A 21,127-nucleotide genomic window follows, 5' to 3' on the forward strand; every position below is an offset into this window, starting at 1 on the left:
CATTTGGAGATTCGTAAGTACTTCATTTTTATTTTAGTATATGTAATATTTAGGGCTTTAGATATTGATGTCAACTGAATTGTCGATGTTGCACAATATCCGTATGATTGCAGATTCACGGATGCTCCGTCTGTTGTGAGGGAATTGAACAAAATAGTAAGAAACTTTTGGATGGGAGAGTATATTAATTACAGAAGTGTTCCACAAGAAGTGAAAGAAATGTGGTGGAATGAGTTCAAGGTAAGTTTTACATATTTTATTTTCTCATCAATTAAATTTGGTGTAGTATATTGATGGTCAAGAATGATGTAAAGGGACCAGAACAACTCTGTAGTTTTCGATACCTAAAGGACCAGATATTTTCCCCAACATGAACTTTACAAAATCTGTCTATATTTGTCTGGTGCATGGTTATGGATATGTGATCATCATAATAACTTTCAATTTGTGTTTTTATTCATTGCAGCGGAAGTTCAAGTGGGAGGAAGCGGAAGACAATGAAGTGAGAAGAATTTTCGATAAGAAAAATAGTGATTATATGCGAAATGTCATGAATAGAGCGAAGATCAAGCAAGTGAAGCCGTCTTTCTTTACAGCTGACAATTGGGCAGCAATTAACAGATTTTTGGCATCTGAACAGAGTTGGCAACTCTGTGAGCAGAATAAGAAGAATCGATCTTCTAGCTCTAGTGATGGGTCAGCCACATATGCTGGGGGTTCTATCAACATTGCGGAGCATCGCAAACGACTGGTAAGTCTGTTAAATGAGTTATAAGTTAATTTAATTCAATTACTCATGTTTACATTTTGTAGGCACAAGAATTGGGGACGGAATCCACATTTGCAGCTACATTTGAACGCACATTTCAAAAGAAAGATAAGACATGAACCGGCGATCGAGCAAAAGCTATTAAGGTATGTAAGGTTATACTTTGACTTATATGTAAACTATAATGAAAATCGTGAATGCTTTCAATATTTATGGTAGATATATGTATATATATATATATATAGTGATTTTATTTTCATCTACATTGTTAATGTAGGAAAAATATGATGAACTTTTAATGAGCAGTGCTAGTGGTAGTGATGATTGTCCTGAGTCTAGGCCACCAGTTGATAATATGGCATTATGGATGGAGGCAACGGGTGGGGTGAAAAAAGGGAAAATATTTGGGATGGGATCGTTGTTAAGGATGTACATGCCGAATAATCCTGGAAGTTCATCATCCACTGCGACTGGTCGAAGGAAGCCACGACAAGACAAGCAATTGACCCAAGAAGTGCATCGTCTGAATAATTTACTTGTTCAAAAGGACGAACAAATAAATAACTTAGAACAACAAATGAGACTCGTTATGCAACACCTTAACCTCAATCGCTACGACGATCCTCCTGTACCTACAGCCAATCCAGTAGGTGATGGGCACAATGATGACCAATACATTGATGCCGAGAATGCTGATGATGATGATTTTCTCCAGTCTTTCTAGTTACAATTCTCAAAATCGAGGGTAAGCTTACTTCATAATCTTGGTTTTTCATAATTTCACTCATATTCATAAGTAAGAACATTTATGTTCGTCCTGAAACGTATTTTTGTTAACCCTCTTGTTATTTTACACCTAGTTCCACATTCATGCATAAACGCTTCTTTTATATTCTCGGATCGATTTATGTATCGACATTTCCTCGTGTCTCGATAAAAGTGACTACTTTTGGTGTCCCGCCATCGTACCAAAGTCTGCGTCTTCTTGTGTATGGTTTTTTCGCGTCTTCTATGGTTGTCCCGTCTCTTAGTTCATGTTTTGAATGTATTGTAAGATTGAATATCTAATAGCATCATGTCAGACTCTGTAACTTTCCTTCAGTTATTTGTTTCAATTATATGTTATTGTGGCTTGTTTGTCAGAATTTATGGTTTGTTCGTTTTTCTGTTTCAATTATATGTCATTGTCTCCTTTGTTTGATATGGACAAGAATTTATGGCCGAAACGATGTAAACATAGCGACGAATATTTTAAGCCGAATTTTGCGATCATTACAGTTCGTCGCTAATTTGCGACGAATACATTTTTCAACGAATTTTTGCGACGAAATTTGCGACTAATTTTGCGACGATTTTGCGACGAAATTTGCGACGAATTTTGCGACGAAATTTGCGACTAATTTTGCGACGATTTTGCGACGAAATTTGCGACGAATTTTGCGACGAATTTTGCGACGAATTTTGCGCGAATTTTGCGACGAATTTTGCGACGAATTTTTGCGACGAATTTGCGACGAATTTGCGACGAAATTTGCGACGAATTTGCGACGAATTTGCGACGAAATTTGCGACGAATTTTGTGACGAATTTTGCGACGACTTTGCCACGAATTTTTGCGACAAATTTGCAACGAATTTCCGACGAAATTTGCGACGAATTTTGCGACGGATAGAGTTCGTCGCAAATCTGCGACGAAATATTTGCGACGAATTTTGCAACGGATTGTATTCGTGGCTAATTTGCGACGAATTTATGTTCGTCGCAATTTTGCGACGAACTTTTAAATTTTCCGTCGCAAAATTTTGCGACGACCTAGTAACGACGGAATTTTTTCCGTCGCAAAAGTCGTCGCAAATTCGGTTTGCAACAGATTTTTTCAAATTTTCCGTCGCAAATTTCGTCGCTAATCCGGTGTTTTTTTGTAGTGCAAATTTTGGCAGAAATCCCTTGTTAGGTCGAGGCCATTATTGAAATTAAAATTTCAAGTGAATGGGTCTTAAAACAAAAATAGATTCCCTCCACATGTTAGAGCCCAACGTGCCCTTCCATCGATGACCCATCTTCGTTTTGGGACGTAAAATTGAAGTTCCTAAATTTTCTTAGGCCCAAGTCAGAACGGCTGGCCAAGATCCACCCTAATCATTCCTCGCTAGGCTTTACCTCCAACGCATAAGAGTTCATTTTAAAAGAAAAGAAAAGAAAAAGAAAAATGTTAACGGAGTTGCTCGATGCGAGATCGCGCCCATGTGAATGTGGGCGGGGGCGACGGCGACGCACTACCTTCCTCATGGACCATCCTTCCATCCCTCCCGATAACTATCTGATCTCGATGGCGGTGAGATCGCTGCTGTCATAACGAGAGATTATCCGGTCAATTGTTTTTTTTTTTTTCGGTAACCGAGGATCCGCCACCATTCTCCGGGAACGAGCCCGCACAGTAATCTGGGCGCCTAAACCCTGGGAGACTATTTCAAAGAACATACCGCTGTGGCCCCACTTAAATTACGGAACCGAACTTGGAGATTCGAACCCAGAACCTCTGAGGAGGGAAGGAAAGCGCCCACCAACTCGACCATGCGCAGGTGAGTAAATTATCCGGTCAATTGTTTTCGGCCAATCTAAAGAAGAAAAGAAGAAACGTATATTTGTCTCCCAAAAGAGGAGGCATCGGGTTATATGAGTGGGTTAAAAGTGGGAAAAGCTTAACTAACGCAATGATGATAATGATAATTACTCTTTTGGGCCGACACATCAACTCATCAATTCCCATCGAATTCTTTCCTTAACTAATGTTCGGATTCGTGTCCATTTTTGGGGTCAAACCCCCGGTGACGTGTCATCCACGGACAAACTTTTTGCCAGGTCGGCCGATGTCACGGGCCCTCCACGTGCGGTCGAATAAAAACGTCCCTCAAGCATGCGTTTCGCGAAAAAAAAAAAATCAATTATTTATAAAATAAAATTTCCACGTTTAATCATTATCGTCGCCCATAAAATATATTTTCACAATTAACAATAATCCACTTGTAAATATTTTCGGTTGCTTCTTTTCATGCGAGATACAAATGATTAAAATTAGGGAAAATCTTTACCTAAACCATTGATTTTCCGTGGACCAAATGGGAGAGCTGCGGTTTTTGCATCAAACGCCTAATCCGCTCCAAATATCACGCATTTAGCCGGATATTACATAATTGAAAAGGAATGCGAAGAATGTTCGAGCCATTCGTAGATATAATAACGTGATTGTCCGTCGAATCAATCGATCGGAAGTTAGCACGAGTTTCGGCTCGAATTAATCGAGAGATTCGGGAGAGAGAAACATTAAAAAAAAAATCATTGCAAGAGCAAGAAAATGAATTGATTTTTTTTTTCTCTGGAAAATAAAATCAGAAGACTTATAATGATTTTTCATATGAACTTATGAATTCGGGGACGAAACCTTTGCAATCTTTGACCTTTTTGGCTTCTTCTTGCTTTGCGTGCTTTTTCCAGTTGCGTGGAGAAGGGCGAGAGATCTATCTGTATTGAAAAATAAGAAAGGAAAAATAAAAATAAAAAAAAGGAAATAAATTAAAAAAATTATTCTTCGGACACGACACCCAGGAAGGAGAGAAGCGAATTAGCTGAACTTCGTGCTTCCTCTGTTCCTCCATCCGTATCCTCCCATGGATCTTCTCTCTTGATTTGACCCAGAGAGAGAGAAGTAGTGATCTTGGTCGATTGCTTCGTCGCTGCTGCCTGGTGGGTTTCGCCCTCCGAGGGGGTGAGGTATAGAGTGGTGGGTGGGTGGTGGGTGCGATGGCGATACTGTACGCGCTGGTGGCGAGGGGATCGGTGGCGCTGGCGGAGTTCAGCGCGGCGGCGACGAACGCCAGCCAGATCGCCCGGCAGATCCTCGAGAAGATCCCCGGCGCCCACGACAGCAACGCCTCCTACTCCCAGGATCGCTACATCTTCCACGTCCGGCGCACCGACGGCCTCACCGTCCTCTGCATGGCCGACGACACCGCCGGCCGTTAGTTTTCCCCCCCTTCTCCCTGCCCTCGATTCGTTTCTGGGTTGTGTGCCGATTGGCCCCGTTTCGATGCGTTCGCCTGCCTGAAGTTAGAGCCTTTACAAAAAATGAATTTTGCCCTTTTTTGACCGAGCAATCGAGCTGCTTGATTTGATGAGTCTTCGCAGTTCGTGCCTATTGCTATCGTATCACGTGTTCCCTGTGAGACTCGGACGCAGCAAAGTGACGCTGTGTCCACAAAGATGCGGCTTTTAGAATTAATTGCCTATCGCCTTTGATTAAAAACGTGATCTTTCCCCTCTTTCATCTCGTTATCGAGTAGGTGAAATTCACGGAGCTTGATTAGGATTGGACCTGGACATAAGTGATTTGTAGTTTTGCCTTACACCCATTTTAGTCTAGCTCTCTTACTGAGCTTATTGCGGCAGTATCACTAGCATTCTGAATTAGAGTTTCAGTGGTGCTAATGAGATGCTTGGATGTGCCTCTCGAGTTTCCGTCTTTGGGTTGCTGGACCTGGATCTTTGTAGGCTGTACTTCCTCTTGTGCTTCTGAAGATATGACCGCCCTGTTCGCAAAACTAGCAAACCCGCAAATAAGAATTGGGGCTAGTATCTTACTACCTAAGCATCTTTTTCAGTCTTTGATGGATTCTTTATTCCGAATTCTTTCTGTAATTGGGCTGAGGGGACACAGGATCTAGCTACGATCAATCTACCAGGATGATTTGAACAGTTGCATTCTCTGTTTCCCGCTGCTAGTTTCATGTTATTAAGGGTTTGCTCCCTATCTTGATTTTCTATCGAATTCCTAAGTTGAAGCACTCTGGTTATTCCCATCGATTAGTCATAGCTTGGTTTCAGATTACTTTCAGTAAGAGATTTGGCTGTTGTGAAGAGTTATAGAGCTTTTAGTAGGCTTAGTTTAGATTGAGAAGATCCCCAGCATTGTCTTCTTGATCCCCTCCTGTGATTGCAGACAGTGTGGTCTAGCGTGTTGTTTGCCTCTTTCTCCTGCTTTTCTTTTAGGATAAGGAAAGAGAAATGCTAAGTGAGCTTGGTTTATTGTATACTTAGTGATGTGGTAGAATTTTACTGGGTCTTGAATATGGTCTACTTGACCAAATGCCCATTTACAGTCTATCCATCACTTATAATATCAAATTTGTAAATCAGTCTTAATATATTTTAGCGTTGCTCATAAGCAAAACTTCTGTCGCGGGATATGTGAATTCCCATTAAGTTTTAGCATGATTTGTCATATTCATTGCAGATTTGACAGCTTATTCATAAAGAGAGATCTTCAATGCTGTAGATGAATAGTTTCTGCAACAGTTGCTAATTTGAAACCGTTTATACTTGACTATTGTCTATTTAGTTCCAGCATTATGCAATATCCTTAGACATCTTTCTGGTAGATCTCCACTAAGTTCAGGTTGTCAATTATGTGCAGGAAGAATTCCGTTTGCCTTTCTTGAAGACATCCATCAGAGATTTGTTAGGACGTATGGCCGTGCAGTTCTTTCCGCTCAGGCTTATGCCATGAATGATGAATTTTCAAGGGTTTTAAGCCAGCAAATGGAATATTATTCCAATGATCCAAATGCGGATAGAATTAATCGGCTGAAAGGTGAAATGAGTCAGGTAAATTCAGAATCCTTGTAACGTAATATAATGTCAATGGGTGTATGTCATCAGCTTTTCACCAACTAGCGTTTTCTGTTATTGCATCTGAAGGCTAGTCAATGTTTAGATTAAGCAGTGTACCTAATAAATTGATGATTTCATAATTCAGGTTGATCTCTATCAAATATAAGTATAATGGATATATGATGTGTATGTAGTAAATTACTGACTTTTCATGCTTAAAAATTAACGTGGCGGGTATGCATTGGCTCAAAATATTGGTTTTTGAATTATTAGGGTAGAAGTTCCTTTTTGCTGACATTGGTGTGCCTTAGGTCCGAAATGTCATGATTGAGAATATTGACAAAGTTCTGGATAGAGGTGATCGCTTGGAATTGCTGGTTGATAAAACTGCCAACATGCAAGGAAACACCTTCCGGTTCAGAAAGCAGGCTCGTCGCTTCAGAAGTAATGTATGGTGGAGAAATGTGAAGCTCACGTAAGTTCTGAGTTCTTTATCAATTTAGAATGCTCTTGGGTGAATCCAAATGACCATCAGTTATGTTTCATGTAAACTCTGGTCTGAAGGCGACTAAAACTTGATTTCATTGCAAAGTGAAATCACTAAGAATTTATGCTGATGAGTCAAATGTTATTACATTAAGCTTGTTGAAAACTGCAATGAATTCACATTATATGGTCGAAGCTTGCTTTCTTTCTTTCCATCAATAGTACCCAAAACATATCGGGCACAAAATAAAATTTTCACCTGAGCCCATGGTTTTGCTACTTCCCAATTCTTGAAAGAGGCAGGGCTTTGGATGTTCTTCTTTGTTGTTACTAATACAGTGTTATTTCTGACACTTTGCAGGGTTGCGCTTGTTATTCTCCTTTTGGTAATTGTTTATGTTGTACTAGCCTTTGTGTGCCACGGCCTTGCTCTACCATCCTGCATAAAGTGATGATCAAAGATTGGTGAGCTCTTGAGTATTTTTCTCCTTGCGATTGATTTATCCTCCCCTGTTTTTTTGTTCTTTGTATTTAGGTGAAATTGGGGATTGTTGTAAGGTGTTTGGGTTCTCTTATCCAGGATCTGAAGTACTTCCTTGTGTGGTCGTGTGTGTTTCTAATAGAGAGTAGAAAGAGATTTAGGTCTCTCATCTACCGTATTGTGGCTTGATGAGTCAAGACCAACAAATTTTTCTGGTGTAAAATCATAGAGATTGCTTAGACTCTGGATTCTTTTCTTCAATGATGAAAGTCAGCCAATCTAGGGTACATCGTTTGCTTTGATCCATGTGTGTGTGGCCAAAGAGGAGGAAGAATCTATAGAGGAATGCCCCAACTCCTGATGGAGCTATCAAGACCGTGTTCTTGAGCCTTTTTAGACGCGCTGATATGAATTTGTGAACATTCAATCAGTATTAGCAGCAATTTCTGTGATTGCAAGATTTACTTTTGCCGGTATAACTCAGTTGACTGAATCGCGGATTTTTCATCCAGTGACTGGTAGTAGTGACTGTTAATTCTTCGAACGTTAGTCATTTTGATTCTTTCACTGGTCACTTCTCAAATGTGTTGGTAAATTATGAATTATGTAGGGTTGTCCTTGTTGAGGGATGTGAATTCCCATGGTGAGAATGTGTGAACGAGAGATGAAGAAACTCTTCGTTCCTGCCGCAACTGAAATAGTGCTTTCCCTGTCCAACAGTGGTTTAAATGTCTAAGAGGCAATCTTAAGCTTAACCAGCTCACGAATATCAATGATAAGGACATAATTTTCCAAGACCTTGTTCATCAAAGAAAGGCATTAACAAATCGACAAAGTAAATGCAGTTGCGCACTACAGGGTAATGACAACTTCAGGACTGAGGAAATGTCTGATTTTTAATGGGACATAGGTTAAATATAACAGAATGATCCTAAGGACACCTTGTGTTTCATACCAATTCATAAGCGTGGCCAAGACGGATTCAAACCGAAATTTTGTTTACCTAAGAGTCCGAAATCCTAAAACTACGATGTCCCGCCTTTAGCTTCCGCAGATAAATGACTTCATTTCGTATTCGTTAAGAGTTTTGACCGGGGTAGTGTTGGTAACTGCAATCTTTGCTGCCATATGATTTTGAGGCGATTGATCTTGATTGATTAAGTAAACAAACGAGTCATATTCATGTACTCGATAAGTTTTTATCACATTTCTCTAGCATCATTCTTAAGAAAAGGAAATTGATTAACACTTATATACAAAAGCACGTTATAATCTTCCATTTTTCACATTACAGAAGTATACATATATTTTTTGTCTATTGGAAAGATTTCTTACGTTAAAAAAAGAGGAAACGCAATTTAAGTCACTTGGGCCTCTGAGTTCCATGACTTTCTATTAATTTTCATGAATTTTAAGGGTAAACTAATACTTGAAATTCTTTATGCCACCACGGAACGTCACAGAAGCAAAAGAGTGTTGCAGTAACGAAATGCCCGCGAATGTCGCGTGCAAACTGGTTTAACCCGAGAGGAAGGCATAACACAGTCGAAGAAAAGAATCGAATTCAAAACAGAGATCCAGTATTATCGTTCATAATTCATTGGCATTCCGTCAAACGATCAGTCGAGCTCAATCACATCCATCTCAAGTCTCACCCCCAACGAGCTCTCCTTCAACAATGCCACTTACTACTGCTCATCACATGATCCCTTGAGCTAGAATTCTTGCAGAATCTCGTGTTCAGACCCATCTAACATCTTGCACAAAACGAGGAAAAGAAAAAGAAGAAGAGAAGAATGGGTTTCGTCTCCGGCCTGATCGTTGGATTAGCTCTCGGCATTGGGTTGGTTTTCGCTTTCGCTTATTGTGAGAGTATCCGATCCAAGCGTCGTTCCGATTTGGTATACACATATACCTGCCTCTCATAATATTTATTCTCTCTTGATTTTGGTGTGATTCTAATATGTTGTCACCTTGGTGATCTTAATCTGTCCGTGCGTGCATGCATGCATATGGACAATATATAAGCCTCTGCTGTTTTTGATTAATTTGTTTCTCTGTCTCTTATTCTGTATATTTTTCTGATGTGTTGAAGGCGGCGACGATCGCGGCGTTTGCGAGGATGACGGTGGAAGATTCAAGAAAGATCCTGCCAGGCGAGTGTTACCCTTCTTGGGTTGTCTTTACTCGGCAACAAAAGTTGAGTTTTTTTTCGTATACACAATTCTTACTGTTTATTTCGATATAATCATGGATGAATTATCATTTTGTGGATGTATAGTCATTAAGTTTGTATCCATGTGTATGTGCGCGCGTCATTTCGTGTGGCACTTCATTGTAAGAAACTAAGTGTCAAGCCGCACAAACTGATTATATTTTAATGAAGCGATTGCTCTGAGACTTGTTTCTTTTACTAATTCCAGTTAAATTGGCTCAATATCCAACTTAAGAAGATTTGGCCTTATGTCAATGAGGTATTTAATCTCTCTTCGCCCACCACCTTCATCAATCTTTCTGTCGTTATGATATATACAGGTGATTGGCTGTTGTTTTTCTCTTGTCCTAATAATGTTTCTAATCATCCAATGCCCCAGGCAGCTTCCGAGCTGATACGAAGTACTGTAGAGCCAACTCTCGAGCAGTATAGGCCAGCTGTCTTAGCATCTCTCAAATTCTCGGAGTTGACTCTTGGGACAGTGGCTCCTCAATTCACAGGTTCTTGTTTTCAAATTAGTACATTGGTACTAAGTAAAAAGTCCCATTGCATGCTGAGAAAGAATCAAGTTCATGATGCACAGAAATGAATTGCTTGATACCCCTTATCTGTCAAGTAAGCATGTCAGACGAATCATTTTTTAAAGTAAATGCAGATTAACATCGCAAAATGAGCTCTTTACGAGCCTTTATTATAGTCTAATAAGCAACTCGTATCTCCTGTTATTCTCATCAACACCAACTGGTTGGGTACTTTACTCTTCTTAATGAAGTTAATAAAATATCTGATAATGAAGCCATCATTGTTTTGAGGGAAAGAGAATTATTACATTGAAATTAGTAAATGGGAGTAACATAAGCTATTTCTGGGGTTTTTCATCGGTGAACACGATATTGAGCTCCATTGGAAAAATTGGCTAGACTCACATATCACGTGTACCAGGAATTTGGATCGTTGATGCTGAAAGCAAAAGTGGGCAAGTCACCATGGAGTTGGAAATGCAGTGGGATGGTGATCCTCATATAGAACTTGATATTAGAACGCGAGTTGGCGTAGGCTTGCCTGTGCAGGTAATTCTAATCACTGCTTTTCGCTGCATGGGCCTTTGTCTCCCATTTCAGGTCAATGTCCAATTTTCCTGCAACCATAAGCAATAGACGACTACAAATTTTCTTTGCTTATAAAAAAATACAAAATTTCTTTTAAACAATGACATTTGTTCGTCTCAGGCCTCTTAGATTGCAATAAAAACTTGTTTTCCTGGAAGAATTGAATGTAAAAAGTGTTCCATAGATGTTGTAGCACATTTTTATCTTGCTTTGACAGCTAATATTCACAGTTGATTTGGTATAGGTGTTTTTTAAAGCTGGCATTCGGGTCATGCTGCAAGAGTAACTTATAGTATTCTCACTGTGTCACCCTGTTGTATAGGTGAAAGATATAGGATTTACTGGGGTTTTCAGGCTAATTTTCAAGCCGCTAGTGGATGAAATTCCTTGCTTTGGAGCTGTTTGTTATTCTTTACGGGAAAAGGTGAGATTTTTAGTTTCTTTTCTCTCACCCTCTTGATCATCTAGAATACCATATCATGAGACAGAGTACTTTAAGGTCTAATCTTTCAACATGGGTTTATGCTTTGTTGGACCCTCTATTTGCACAACGTACTGCATTCGACGCTCACACTTGGTGCTCGTTCTCGTGCCCTTTCTAGCAGAAGAATGTTGACTTTAAACTAAGCATTGCTGGCGGTGATATAAGAACAATCCCTGGGGTTGCTGAAGCTATCGAGGTCTGCTATTTTCACTCTCCTTACTATTTGTATTCTGTCCCAATGATCCAGATATCACAGAATGAGTGAATAAGGCCTTTATGTTCCTGGATTTCCTTAGAAATAGTTGAGAATGACAGAAATATGGATGGACCATTTGGAGAAACTGTAGATCGTGACAAATAGCATTGTGAAAACTGCAAGAAACTGAACTCATAGGTTGCTCTAGGCTGTTGTTGGAGCAAAATGCGTCCATTTGGCAATTTTTTACAAGTGTGCTCACTCGATCAATGAAATCATGTATGCGTTTTCAGGAAACAATACAAGATGCTATTGAAGACACGTTGACATGGCCAGTGAGGAAGATTGTTCCCATACTGCCTGGGGATTATAGGTACAAATCGATAAGATCCTTCTAGATATCAACCTATGATGGCAAATTCACTTCATTGTTGTCTTCACATTCCTGATTTACTCTGCTGTATGGATACATCTGAAAAATGCAACGCTTGAAATACTATAATATTTTTTTTTGTTCATAAATCTTGCTAGGCGCACGCTTTGTATCCCTGGCCAATGCTGTTAAATGTTAGAACATCACTAACAAGCTGTAGGGTGCTTAAAATGAAGGCATGACTAGCACACTTTCTGTATCCAGCGACAAAGTTGCTTAAGAAAAGTGACGTCCGCAACTATTTATCCTTTTTCTACATAAGAAATGCTCTTATACCAATGCGGATTGTTGGGTGTTCTTTGGCTATGCTCTGTAACAGTGACTTGGAACTGAAGCCTGTTGGGACATTAGAAGTGAAGCTTGTGCAAGCAAAGGACTTAACCAATAAAGATCTTATCGGGAAATCTGATCCATTTGCTGTTCTATTTGTGCGTCCGCTGCGGAGCAGAATGAAAACTAGCAAAACCATTGTAAGTGAACTAACTTGCTCCTTCCGTACTATTAAGAAAGAAAATCGGCTCATATATACCTGTTTGAATTCTTTCTTTACGGGAAAAGCAATAGTTAATTCCCTTGTCTCGGTGTTATCAGAACAACCAGTTAAATCCAGTATGGAATGAGCATTTTGACTTCATAGTCGAGGATGTATCGACCCAGCGCTTAACAATAAGAGTTTTCGATGATGAAGGCATTCAAGCTGCTGAACTCATTGGTTGTGCTCGAGTGCCATTAAATATCCTTGAGCCTGGCAAAGTGAAGGATGTTTGGTTAGACCTGGTGAAGGATCTGGAGGTGCAAAGAGATACAAAGAACCGGGGTCAGGTCAGATAGCATCCTGGATTTTCCCACATGCTCTTCTTGATTTCAACAAACTTTTGATTTCCTTTGCTCATAAAAGAAACTATATGTTTCCTTCAAGCATTAAGAAGGAATTGTCACTGTTGATAACACAGCGCGGATCCGGTTAGTAATTTATCATGAAGGAAAGGATCTGTTGTAAAGTTGCAATTTTGAGTGCAAAATTACGTTTTCTTTTAGCTGCATTTGCTTGAATTTTGATAAATTTTGTTTTGGCTATTTAAAACCATATGGCCCCTCTTTTGGAATGTTTCTTGTCACTAGGTGCATTTGGAGCTCTTATATTGTCCCAATGGCACGGACAACATCATAAAGAATCCATTTAAACCGGATTTGAAATTGACATCACTCGAGAAGGTGCTTGAAGCCGGACCCCATGAAGCAGATGCAGCTTCATCTCAGAAGAAAAAGGATGTGATTGTTCGAGGAGTACTGTCCGTGACCGTGATCTCAGCCGAGGAATTGCCAGCTACCGATTTGATGGGAAAAGCCGACCCCTATGTCGTTCTTATGATGAAGAAATCGGGAGCAAAATTTAAGACAAGGGTGAGATCCCGTAGCAAGCAGCCTTATATGTTTAGATCTTTTTCCACCTAAATATCTAAGAGAGCCATTCCTCAGCGTCAAGTGCTTCCGCCACCTAAAGCTGCTTCAGAAGTCCTGGATTGGATTCTAAACGTTTTTGAATGAAGGCATCTGATATATTTTCCATTTGTGTTCTCATATTTCCATTTCCTTCTTGTTGACTTCAAAGTTCTTTGGTTATTCTGTTTGATTAGGTGTTGAATGATGTTTTAAATCCAGTCTGGAATCAGACTTTCGACATCGTTGTGGAGAATGGGCTGCATGATATGCTTGTTATAGAAGTTTGGGACTACGACACTTTTGGAAAGGTACTGTCCTAATTCACCTTCAAATATGACGTAATTTATAGCATGTAACATAAGAGATGTATGATTTCCACTCTTTGTGATAATACTTAAAATCCTCAGAGGTCCTTCCATGGATAACATCTCAGGAACCTTTTTCTGTCATTTTTCTATGTCCCGGGATTGAAAAAGATTAATTCTGTGGTTGCTGAAACTTTTGGTTTATTTTGTGTGATGTGTAAAAAAAAACCAACTATAAATACAGAGGAGGAGACAGTATAGGAGCACCTTATGATGTAAATCAGATATTATGAAAGACTATACTGTTTCGGAAACGATGATGTAAGATCACTTGTGAATTGCAAATGGCGGATGTCTCAGAAAAGCTTTTTCCATAATTTGAGGTTTTTGAGCTCATTCTGCAAAATCTCAATGGACAACTGGACAGTCAAGACGAGAAAATAGATAGAAACATGATGCTTGTGAAAAATCATATTTTGAATGGCGACTTCCAGACAATCCCGGATAGTACAGTACGAGACTCATGGTCACTCATTGTTCTTGTTGATCAGCGAGTACTGCATCTCTTGCCTAATCCGATGTTGTTCTTAACTTTTCAGAATAAGATTGGGACATGCATAATGACACTAACCAGGGTGATATTAGAAGGGGAAGTGCGGGATACTTTTCCTTTAGATGGTGCGAAGTCGGGAAAGGTTAATTTGCATCTCAAGTGGACTGCACAGCCTGTGTTCCGCGACTATTGAAAGATGAGCCAGTGGAGAACATATTCATCACAGTGATGATTCTCAACTTCTTGATACATCTGCTAGCTTATGCATGACAGATGCATCATTCAGGAAAAACAGATGTCATATGATTAACTCTGCAACCATGCAAAGAAATAATACTGCTTTTGGCTAATGCTTGTTGTTTACCATATACATCTGCTAGCTCATGCTTGTAATTTACCAGTCGCCAGGAGCAAATTGAACATCTTGATCGAAATGGCTTAGAGCACCAGGGCCATCTTTGTGTGTAGTCCATATCAATTACCCATAGAGAGATAAAACATCACCATCGCCATCTGTTGGCTCATCACTCCTTTTGGCTAATATTGCTCTTTCACAGTACTCTGCTTCCTCTGCATCCCACTGTACGTACAAAGAAAAATTCACACCATAAATATTAGATTTCAAATTGACAAGCTAATTTGACACGGAACTCATAAAGAAAACGATGCAATTAACTCCATATTAAGTTCTCAACATATTTTTTTCCGATTATGCAAATCCTACCTAATTTTCATATGTCACTTAAAATTCAAGATATTTTAGAAAGTTCATGAAACAAGATGAATTTAGAAATTATACTGACACCACTATACAAATTACAAACAATAAATCACAGAGATTACAAGAATTAGTACCTCTTTCAAGAACCTTGCATAATTTCCTAGAATGATGAGCTTTGATCATCCTCTGACAGTACCCATCCAGGCTCTCACTCCCTTGTCCCCAGTCTCCACACCCATCTCTCCCTCCATCCCCACCTCCGCCACCACTCCCCGTGCTGCCACCCACCAGAACACTGCACTTTTCATCCGCCAGTGCCTCACTCAACCCAGAACAGCTCCACATGCTCCGAAACGTCAACATCTCATCACAAGCCCGATCCGTGCCGCTGTATCTCTCCTCTTCTTCTTCTTGTTCTCCGTCTGTTGGCTCCTGTATCAGAATTAAAGAGGACCCTTTTGAGGAAAGTCTTTTCTTCGGCTTGAGCAAACTCTCTCACATCATTCTCTGATGACGTTATCGATATCTTCTTCTTCTTCTCCGTGTCTGATAAAGCAGAGGAGGGGTAGAGATTCAGGGAAAAGGTCGGCTTGTTGGGATCCCAAAGGTCAATTCGTGTTCAGACGATGTCTGATGAATGCATGATGATGGTTTGAGGATGGGAGTGGATGTGCTTCTCAGAAGCATCATTTTAGCTCTCTCTCTCTCTGGTTTTTTTCAGCTTATCTTGTTCCCTTTTTCCCCCTTGAAGCCCTTCTCTCTGGGTTTCAGAAAGAGGCGCTTTTATAAGGTTGACGTGGGAAAGAAAACTCAGAATTCTACGCAAGACATGCTAACGAAAATAAATTAATTACAGTAAAAAGACAACCTCCTTCCTTCTTTTAAGATCCATGGGAGATATCTTCATGCATGTCAATTCATGTGATCCATGCAAAGAAAAACATGGTAAAACTTCGATTCGACATGACAGACGAATCATTTCCATCGCAAATCAGTTGAAACCCTTCGAGCCGTGTTAAGGATGAATCGACCATGTTGTTATCGCATGAAATTTAGATTTTCTCATCATACTTTATCGTTGGCCCCTTCATTCGGAATAGTTTGAGGTAGGAAAATGAATTACGAAAAGTAATATCATTTGAGTATTTGTTGTGCATGTATAAAAAAACTGAAAATTTCTATAATCTTTTCTCAAAACGATGATTCCATGATTTTTAGTCTATTATTAAAATAGAATATTACAAAAAAAATAATATCAGACGATGGGAAAATTATTGGCTGTTAGATAGTCAATCCAGTGGTAGGCGGAAGAGGCACAGTATTTGCCCACATGACTAATATATGCATGTGCTGAAGAAGTAATCAAATTAACCACTCTTTTATTTATATAAGTTGTATTATTTATTTTTCAAGTTACTTATCCAAAGTCGTGCCGCATTTTCCACGTGATGAATTTGATCTAACTGCTACAATTATGTGGGAGATGCAAATAATAAATTTATGTATAAAATAAGTGAAAGCAGTGTGCTCACATCCCCGCTTTTTGGTTGACGACAAGTCTCGTTGTGTCTGAGAGTGCTAGTTAAGTTCAGTGTAGATGCATCATTTTCTCTTTTGGAAACGGGGCACCATCCGATAAAAATAAATGGGGATAAGTGGATTAGAGGTATTAAAATTTGTCCAAAAAATGCGATCGGATCTAAAAACTTCAAGTGGTGCAATTAAGTTCTGAAATTTGTCTAATTGATGCGATCGAGTAACTCTGTTTACTTCGTTTGATTTGAGCGATGGAGAGTACTGATGTTGTATTTTTATTGTTTCTCGAAGATAGAGGTGTTGACGTGGTTGCCACGTGAGCATTTTTAAGGAAAAAATGACATTTTTGTTATATTTTGAAGACAGATGGCCTTGACGAGGCTCCGATTAGGAAAAAAGCTTGAAAAAGCAAAAGAAAGAAAAGGCTTAAAAGGAAAACGAAATAGCCGAAATTCTTGTAAAAACAGGCAAATTGAGACTGAACATATTAAAAAGAAGAAATCCAAACATTAAGAAAAGCAAGACAAAAACTCAGAGCCAGAAAGCAAAGTCCGAGTGTTGAAGATGGCGATGCCGCCACACCGATTTCGATAGCATAGCTGTCAACCCTCTAATAGCATCGGGATGGGCCGATGACCATCGTCCGGCCACCGCGAGGGCCGCTGGCCTCGCCTCCACCGCATGAGGGTGGACCCACCTCCCCATTGCAAGCGACTTCCTCAATTGTAGCTAATCTCTAGATATCGCTAGACTCCTTGGATCGATAAAGTTAACAAGCGACCTGAGCTTGTGGCTGGAATCTCTAAGCAAAACCTTGCTTCATGTAAGGTTTATAGTTAAACTCTTAAAATTGTTGACAGTAACCCCACAAAATATCCCGTTGCAGGAAAGAGAGCACCCTAAATGTCCTTGATTGTTATAATCAATGATAGTATGATGTGTTTTGACACAAAAAAAATTAATTTCATGAGGTTTTGAGTTCACTATAATTTCGGTAATATTCAAAAACTAGAAGGTACCCAAATTCACTTCACAGGGTTGGTATCAAAGCTTCACAAGGTTGGTATCAAAGTCGTACTCACCGCAACTGTCATTTCAATTGAATTCGAATTTGACAAACTTCTCACAAACTGTCCACTCGATGCCTTTGCGACGAGTCAATGCATATGCAAAGTTCGACAAAAAAATATATATATACACACACATGCAAAGTACAATGTAACATATTTCTTTATCACCAAAAAGTATTGACTCTTCTTAGGTCACACACGCCAACCTCTCTTGTAGTGAGCTGTTTGACATAAGAGTGATCGGTTCCCAATCCGGTCCAATCAAATGGAACCGATCACTTAGGGTTTAGTTCATATTTTACTAATATTTGTCAATGAATTTATGTCAATGAATTTCACTTAGAGTTTAGTTCACATTTTATTAATTTTTGTCAATGAATTTATGTCAATGAAGTTCACTTAGGGTTTAGTTCACATTTTACTAATTTTTTTGAAAAAATAAAAAAAATGTAAAAAATGTATCTGTGGTCGATCTGGTCCAGTTCCCCCTTGAAATCGGGAATCGGAACTGGATCGCCCGGATACTGGTTCCAATTTTAGGAACCGGGAACCGGACTGACACTCTCGGGAACCGGACCTAACCGACCGGTTCGGGCAGTTCCCGATTTGGGCGGTCCGTTTTATACACCCCTAATTTGACATGACACTCTCCAACAGCTGTGGTGGTCACTTGAAGCCAAGTCTCGAGCCAATGTGTTCTTGACACCGTGTTTTCTGTGCATGTCCTATGATCTTGATGTGATGTGATGCGAGCGTGAAGTGAGAGATTAGGGCAAAAAGGATCAAGATAATGCCCCTCTTTCAACATCTACCGATCGGTCCTCACAAGATCTTAAAAGATTTCGTCTGAATTCTGAGACGTAAAACTTGGGGTATTCCTTGGGGTGAGGGAAGAAAAATTTTCCCCAACTTGGGGGACTGATTATGCGGGTATCGACATGTTAAAATAATGAATGCAGTTTTGTCAATCCGTCAGGTGTATATACCTAGATAGGCGGGGCGGCCCCAATAGAAGCTTCTACTTCCCTTGCTTTGGTGAGATACCCTTTAGTAACCACTATCAAGGATCCAAGGCAGGTTCGATTACCTGATTATCCTTCTCACCATGTCAACCCATCTCCCTCCCTCCCTCCCTCCCTCCCTCCCTCCCTCCCATACCTCCTTGGACTGCGTTGGATTTTCACCCTTTAGCATGGTGTTACATGCAATGAAAGGGCAACACACTTTGTCTTCGACTTCTGTCTTTTTCCATGTAAGTGACCGATCAAAAGATCTTCGCCCTTTACCTTTGAAATTGGTTCAGACATGTTCAGTTAATTCCTCGGTGTCCTTAGCTCCAATTTTCACCTTCCCGTGGGGACGGAGGTGCAAGTGAATGCAGAGCTCTCGGCGGGCCAGAAAGGGAAGTTCGGATGATGTTTGTATTGGCGGAATCGGAGTGCCTCACTCTCACACGCTCATCCAATGCGGGACTTGGCCACGATAGTCCTTTCTCGACAATGAGTAAAGATCATTGAGTTAAAAGTCACGTAAGAAAAGGCGCTGAGATGAGAACTTTCCTTCGTCCTTGCATTCGCATGTGCACTGGGCTCTATATTTCATTATCAACAAATCCAGCAGTTTGATTTGCAATTCGAATGGAGAGGCACGAAACGTGATAAAGAAAGAAGAGGTGTGCAATATGTTGGATTTTATTTTTATTGAACATTAGTTTGCCTTTTGTACATACGGTTACGGGAACTCGATATGTAACTACTATTGAGATACATAGCAGGTAATATCATATATAATGACACAATAAACCGCCATAGTTTGCCTTTTGTACAACATGCGCGCAAAAAGCAAAGCTAACTTAGCAAAGTGAAATCACTCACAAAATACAGGAAATTACACACTCGAAATCCTCTACTTTAAGCAATTATTCGACTAAGAATCTCGATGTAATTCTAAATCATAGAAGAAGACTTTTGATTCTTGAAATCCATCGAATCCTTATACTTTATGCAATATTCTTTTAAAGTTAGGCGTGATGTGCTAATTTTATGGTTAGAGAACGTTCGAATAGAGTTAAACAACATGCACACTCGAAAACTCTAACTATGACTCGCTTAATCAATTAGAAAGCTTCACGTCGTAGTGAATACCTTTTCACCACAGAAAAGTAGGCACGACAATTTAATAAAGGAAAATCATGTTTGAACAAGAGAATTTGCATTTTTTGAGTATTGCGCAGCTTTAAGAACACGGCTAACATCCTACGTACCTTACAATTCGTACTGAAGATAATTTCAATAATCCCATGCATCGCACGCGAGCTAAAAGGCTAGTATATAAAGATTATAAAAGTTGGCTCCTCTCGTTTAATGAGGAGGCATGTCAATCGCTTCATTTTTTTCCTTCTTTTTTGCCGTCTAAATATCGAAATATCTAATACGTACATATATGGTACAAAGCAGTCTCAATTATCGACTCTAGCTTCCTTCTAATCTGTTTGGCGCAAAGCCACATACCCAGTCAAGGTGAGGGACGGAGATCTATCGCGCAATTCTATGGTGTCTCGTTTTAAAGTAGCCAACAAAAAGGCTTTGTGGACAAATAATTTGCGCGCATGAATCGAAATTTCGGTAAATAAGAATGTTTTAACCTACCAAAGATGAGAACAATTACATTTAAATTTGGAAAGTGGTATAGGCTTGAAATATTAGAGATTCATCTTGCTTTTAAAAAGTTTCAATCTTTGTCCTCAATCGGTAACATACCATTTTCATTTTACCATGAAAGTGGAGGCGAAAGAAAATGAATCTCAGCGAAGATAAATCTCAAGCAACCTTTTCAGTCTCCTATAGGTTTGATGTTGTCGCCACCCTCAAAAGCTATGGAAGCAGCAGCTATTCGCGCTATGTACGTAGTCTTGCGCATATTAGCGAACCCCATGCAGATTCAACCTACACTCCCTCACCTCGACATGATGCTCCCCGAGCTCGAAGCAACTCAAGGTTATGGATTCCGATCCTTCGTCCCCGTGAGTATTGATTGTGATATGTTTCATCCAAAATTTTCTAACTGGAAAGGGAAGACCATTGAAGATGATAAACATGATCCATGTGTATTAAAAAGATCTTCCAAAGCCTTCTTTTGGTGTATAGTAATAAATTTTTGTAGGTTCATTGTCCTGAAAGGTGATGGAGAGATCAGTACAGTAACCTTTTGGTGAATTCTAGTACAAATTTGACCTTTCCTTGAATTTCTGATTAAATAACATGCAGGGAAACATGTAAATGGGGATCCATGCACTCCAAAAAGACCTAAGAATATGTCGGTTTCAATATGCCATTCACTATATCATTTTATTCCCTGATTTTTCTCGTCAAAAGTATGAGACTAGACTAGGAGTGATCAGTTTTCAATCCGGTCCGATTCCTAGGTGGAATCGGGAACCGGTTCCCAAAGGTTCCCAAAGGTTCCCAATTTTGAGAACCGGAGATCGGACCCCGGTCCAGTCATGGTTTGGTCCAATAGAACCGGTCACTTAAGGTTTAATTTGTTTTTCGTCAAACACTTAGGGTTTAGTTCACATTTTACTAATTTTTTGAAGAAATAAAATTAAAAAAAAGTACATATAGTTGGTCCGGATCTCCCTTGGAACCGGGAACTGAACC

The 21,127-nt window shown here is 39.7% G+C and overlaps 1 protein-coding gene and 2 pseudogenes across 2 annotated transcripts; 2 read left to right on the forward strand and 1 right to left on the reverse strand.

Annotated features, from left to right (window-relative positions):
• Window positions 1–4,378: 4,378 nt before the first annotated feature.
• LOC115674383 (vesicle-associated membrane protein 711) lies at window positions 4,379–7,690 on the forward strand. Of its 2 annotated transcripts, XM_030596767.2 has the most exons (5): window positions 4,379–4,787; window positions 6,240–6,430; window positions 6,748–6,911; window positions 7,284–7,387; window positions 7,503–7,690. In XM_030596767.2, the coding sequence occupies exons 1-4, from the start codon at window positions 4,571–4,573 to the stop codon at window positions 7,372–7,374; spliced, it is 663 nt and encodes a 220-aa protein (XP_030452627.1). In that variant the 5' UTR covers window positions 4,379–4,570; the 3' UTR covers window positions 7,375–7,387; window positions 7,503–7,690. The 2 variants fall into 2 exon arrangements, with proteins under 2 accessions (XP_030452627.1, XP_056166893.1); XM_056310918.1 differs by having other exon boundaries at window positions 4,380–4,787; window positions 7,284–7,690.
• Window positions 7,691–8,933: 1,243 nt separating this feature from the next.
• LOC115674387 (synaptotagmin-5-like) lies at window positions 8,934–14,475 on the forward strand (annotated as a pseudogene).
• A 60-nt stretch (window positions 14,476–14,535) lies between these two features.
• On the reverse strand, window positions 14,536–15,633 carry LOC115674454 (uncharacterized; annotated as a pseudogene).
• Window positions 15,634–21,127: the final 5,494 nt, after the last annotated feature.

This window comes from Syzygium oleosum, unplaced genomic scaffold (assembly GCF_021117445.2).
Source record: "Syzygium oleosum isolate NSW1041296 unplaced genomic scaffold, Sole_v2.1 Sole_v2.04, whole genome shotgun sequence".
Classification (NCBI taxonomy): Eukaryota; Viridiplantae; Streptophyta; class Magnoliopsida; order Myrtales; family Myrtaceae; genus Syzygium; species Syzygium oleosum.

What these genes read in the sequence shown, in the direction of transcription:
- LOC115674383 (XM_030596767.2), top strand. Translation starts at nt 4,571, where the DNA reads ATGGCGATACTGTACGCGCTGGTGGCGAGGGGATCGGTGGCGCTGGCG. An exon ending in GGCCGACGACACCGCCGGCC is followed by an intron (nt 4,788 to 6,239) that starts GTTAGTTTTCCC and finishes AATTATGTGCAG; the next exon opens with GAAGAATTCCGTTTGCCTTT. An exon ending in TGAAAGGTGAAATGAGTCAG is followed by an intron (nt 6,431 to 6,747) that starts GTAAATTCAGAA and finishes GGTGTGCCTTAG; the next exon opens with GTCCGAAATGTCATGATTGA.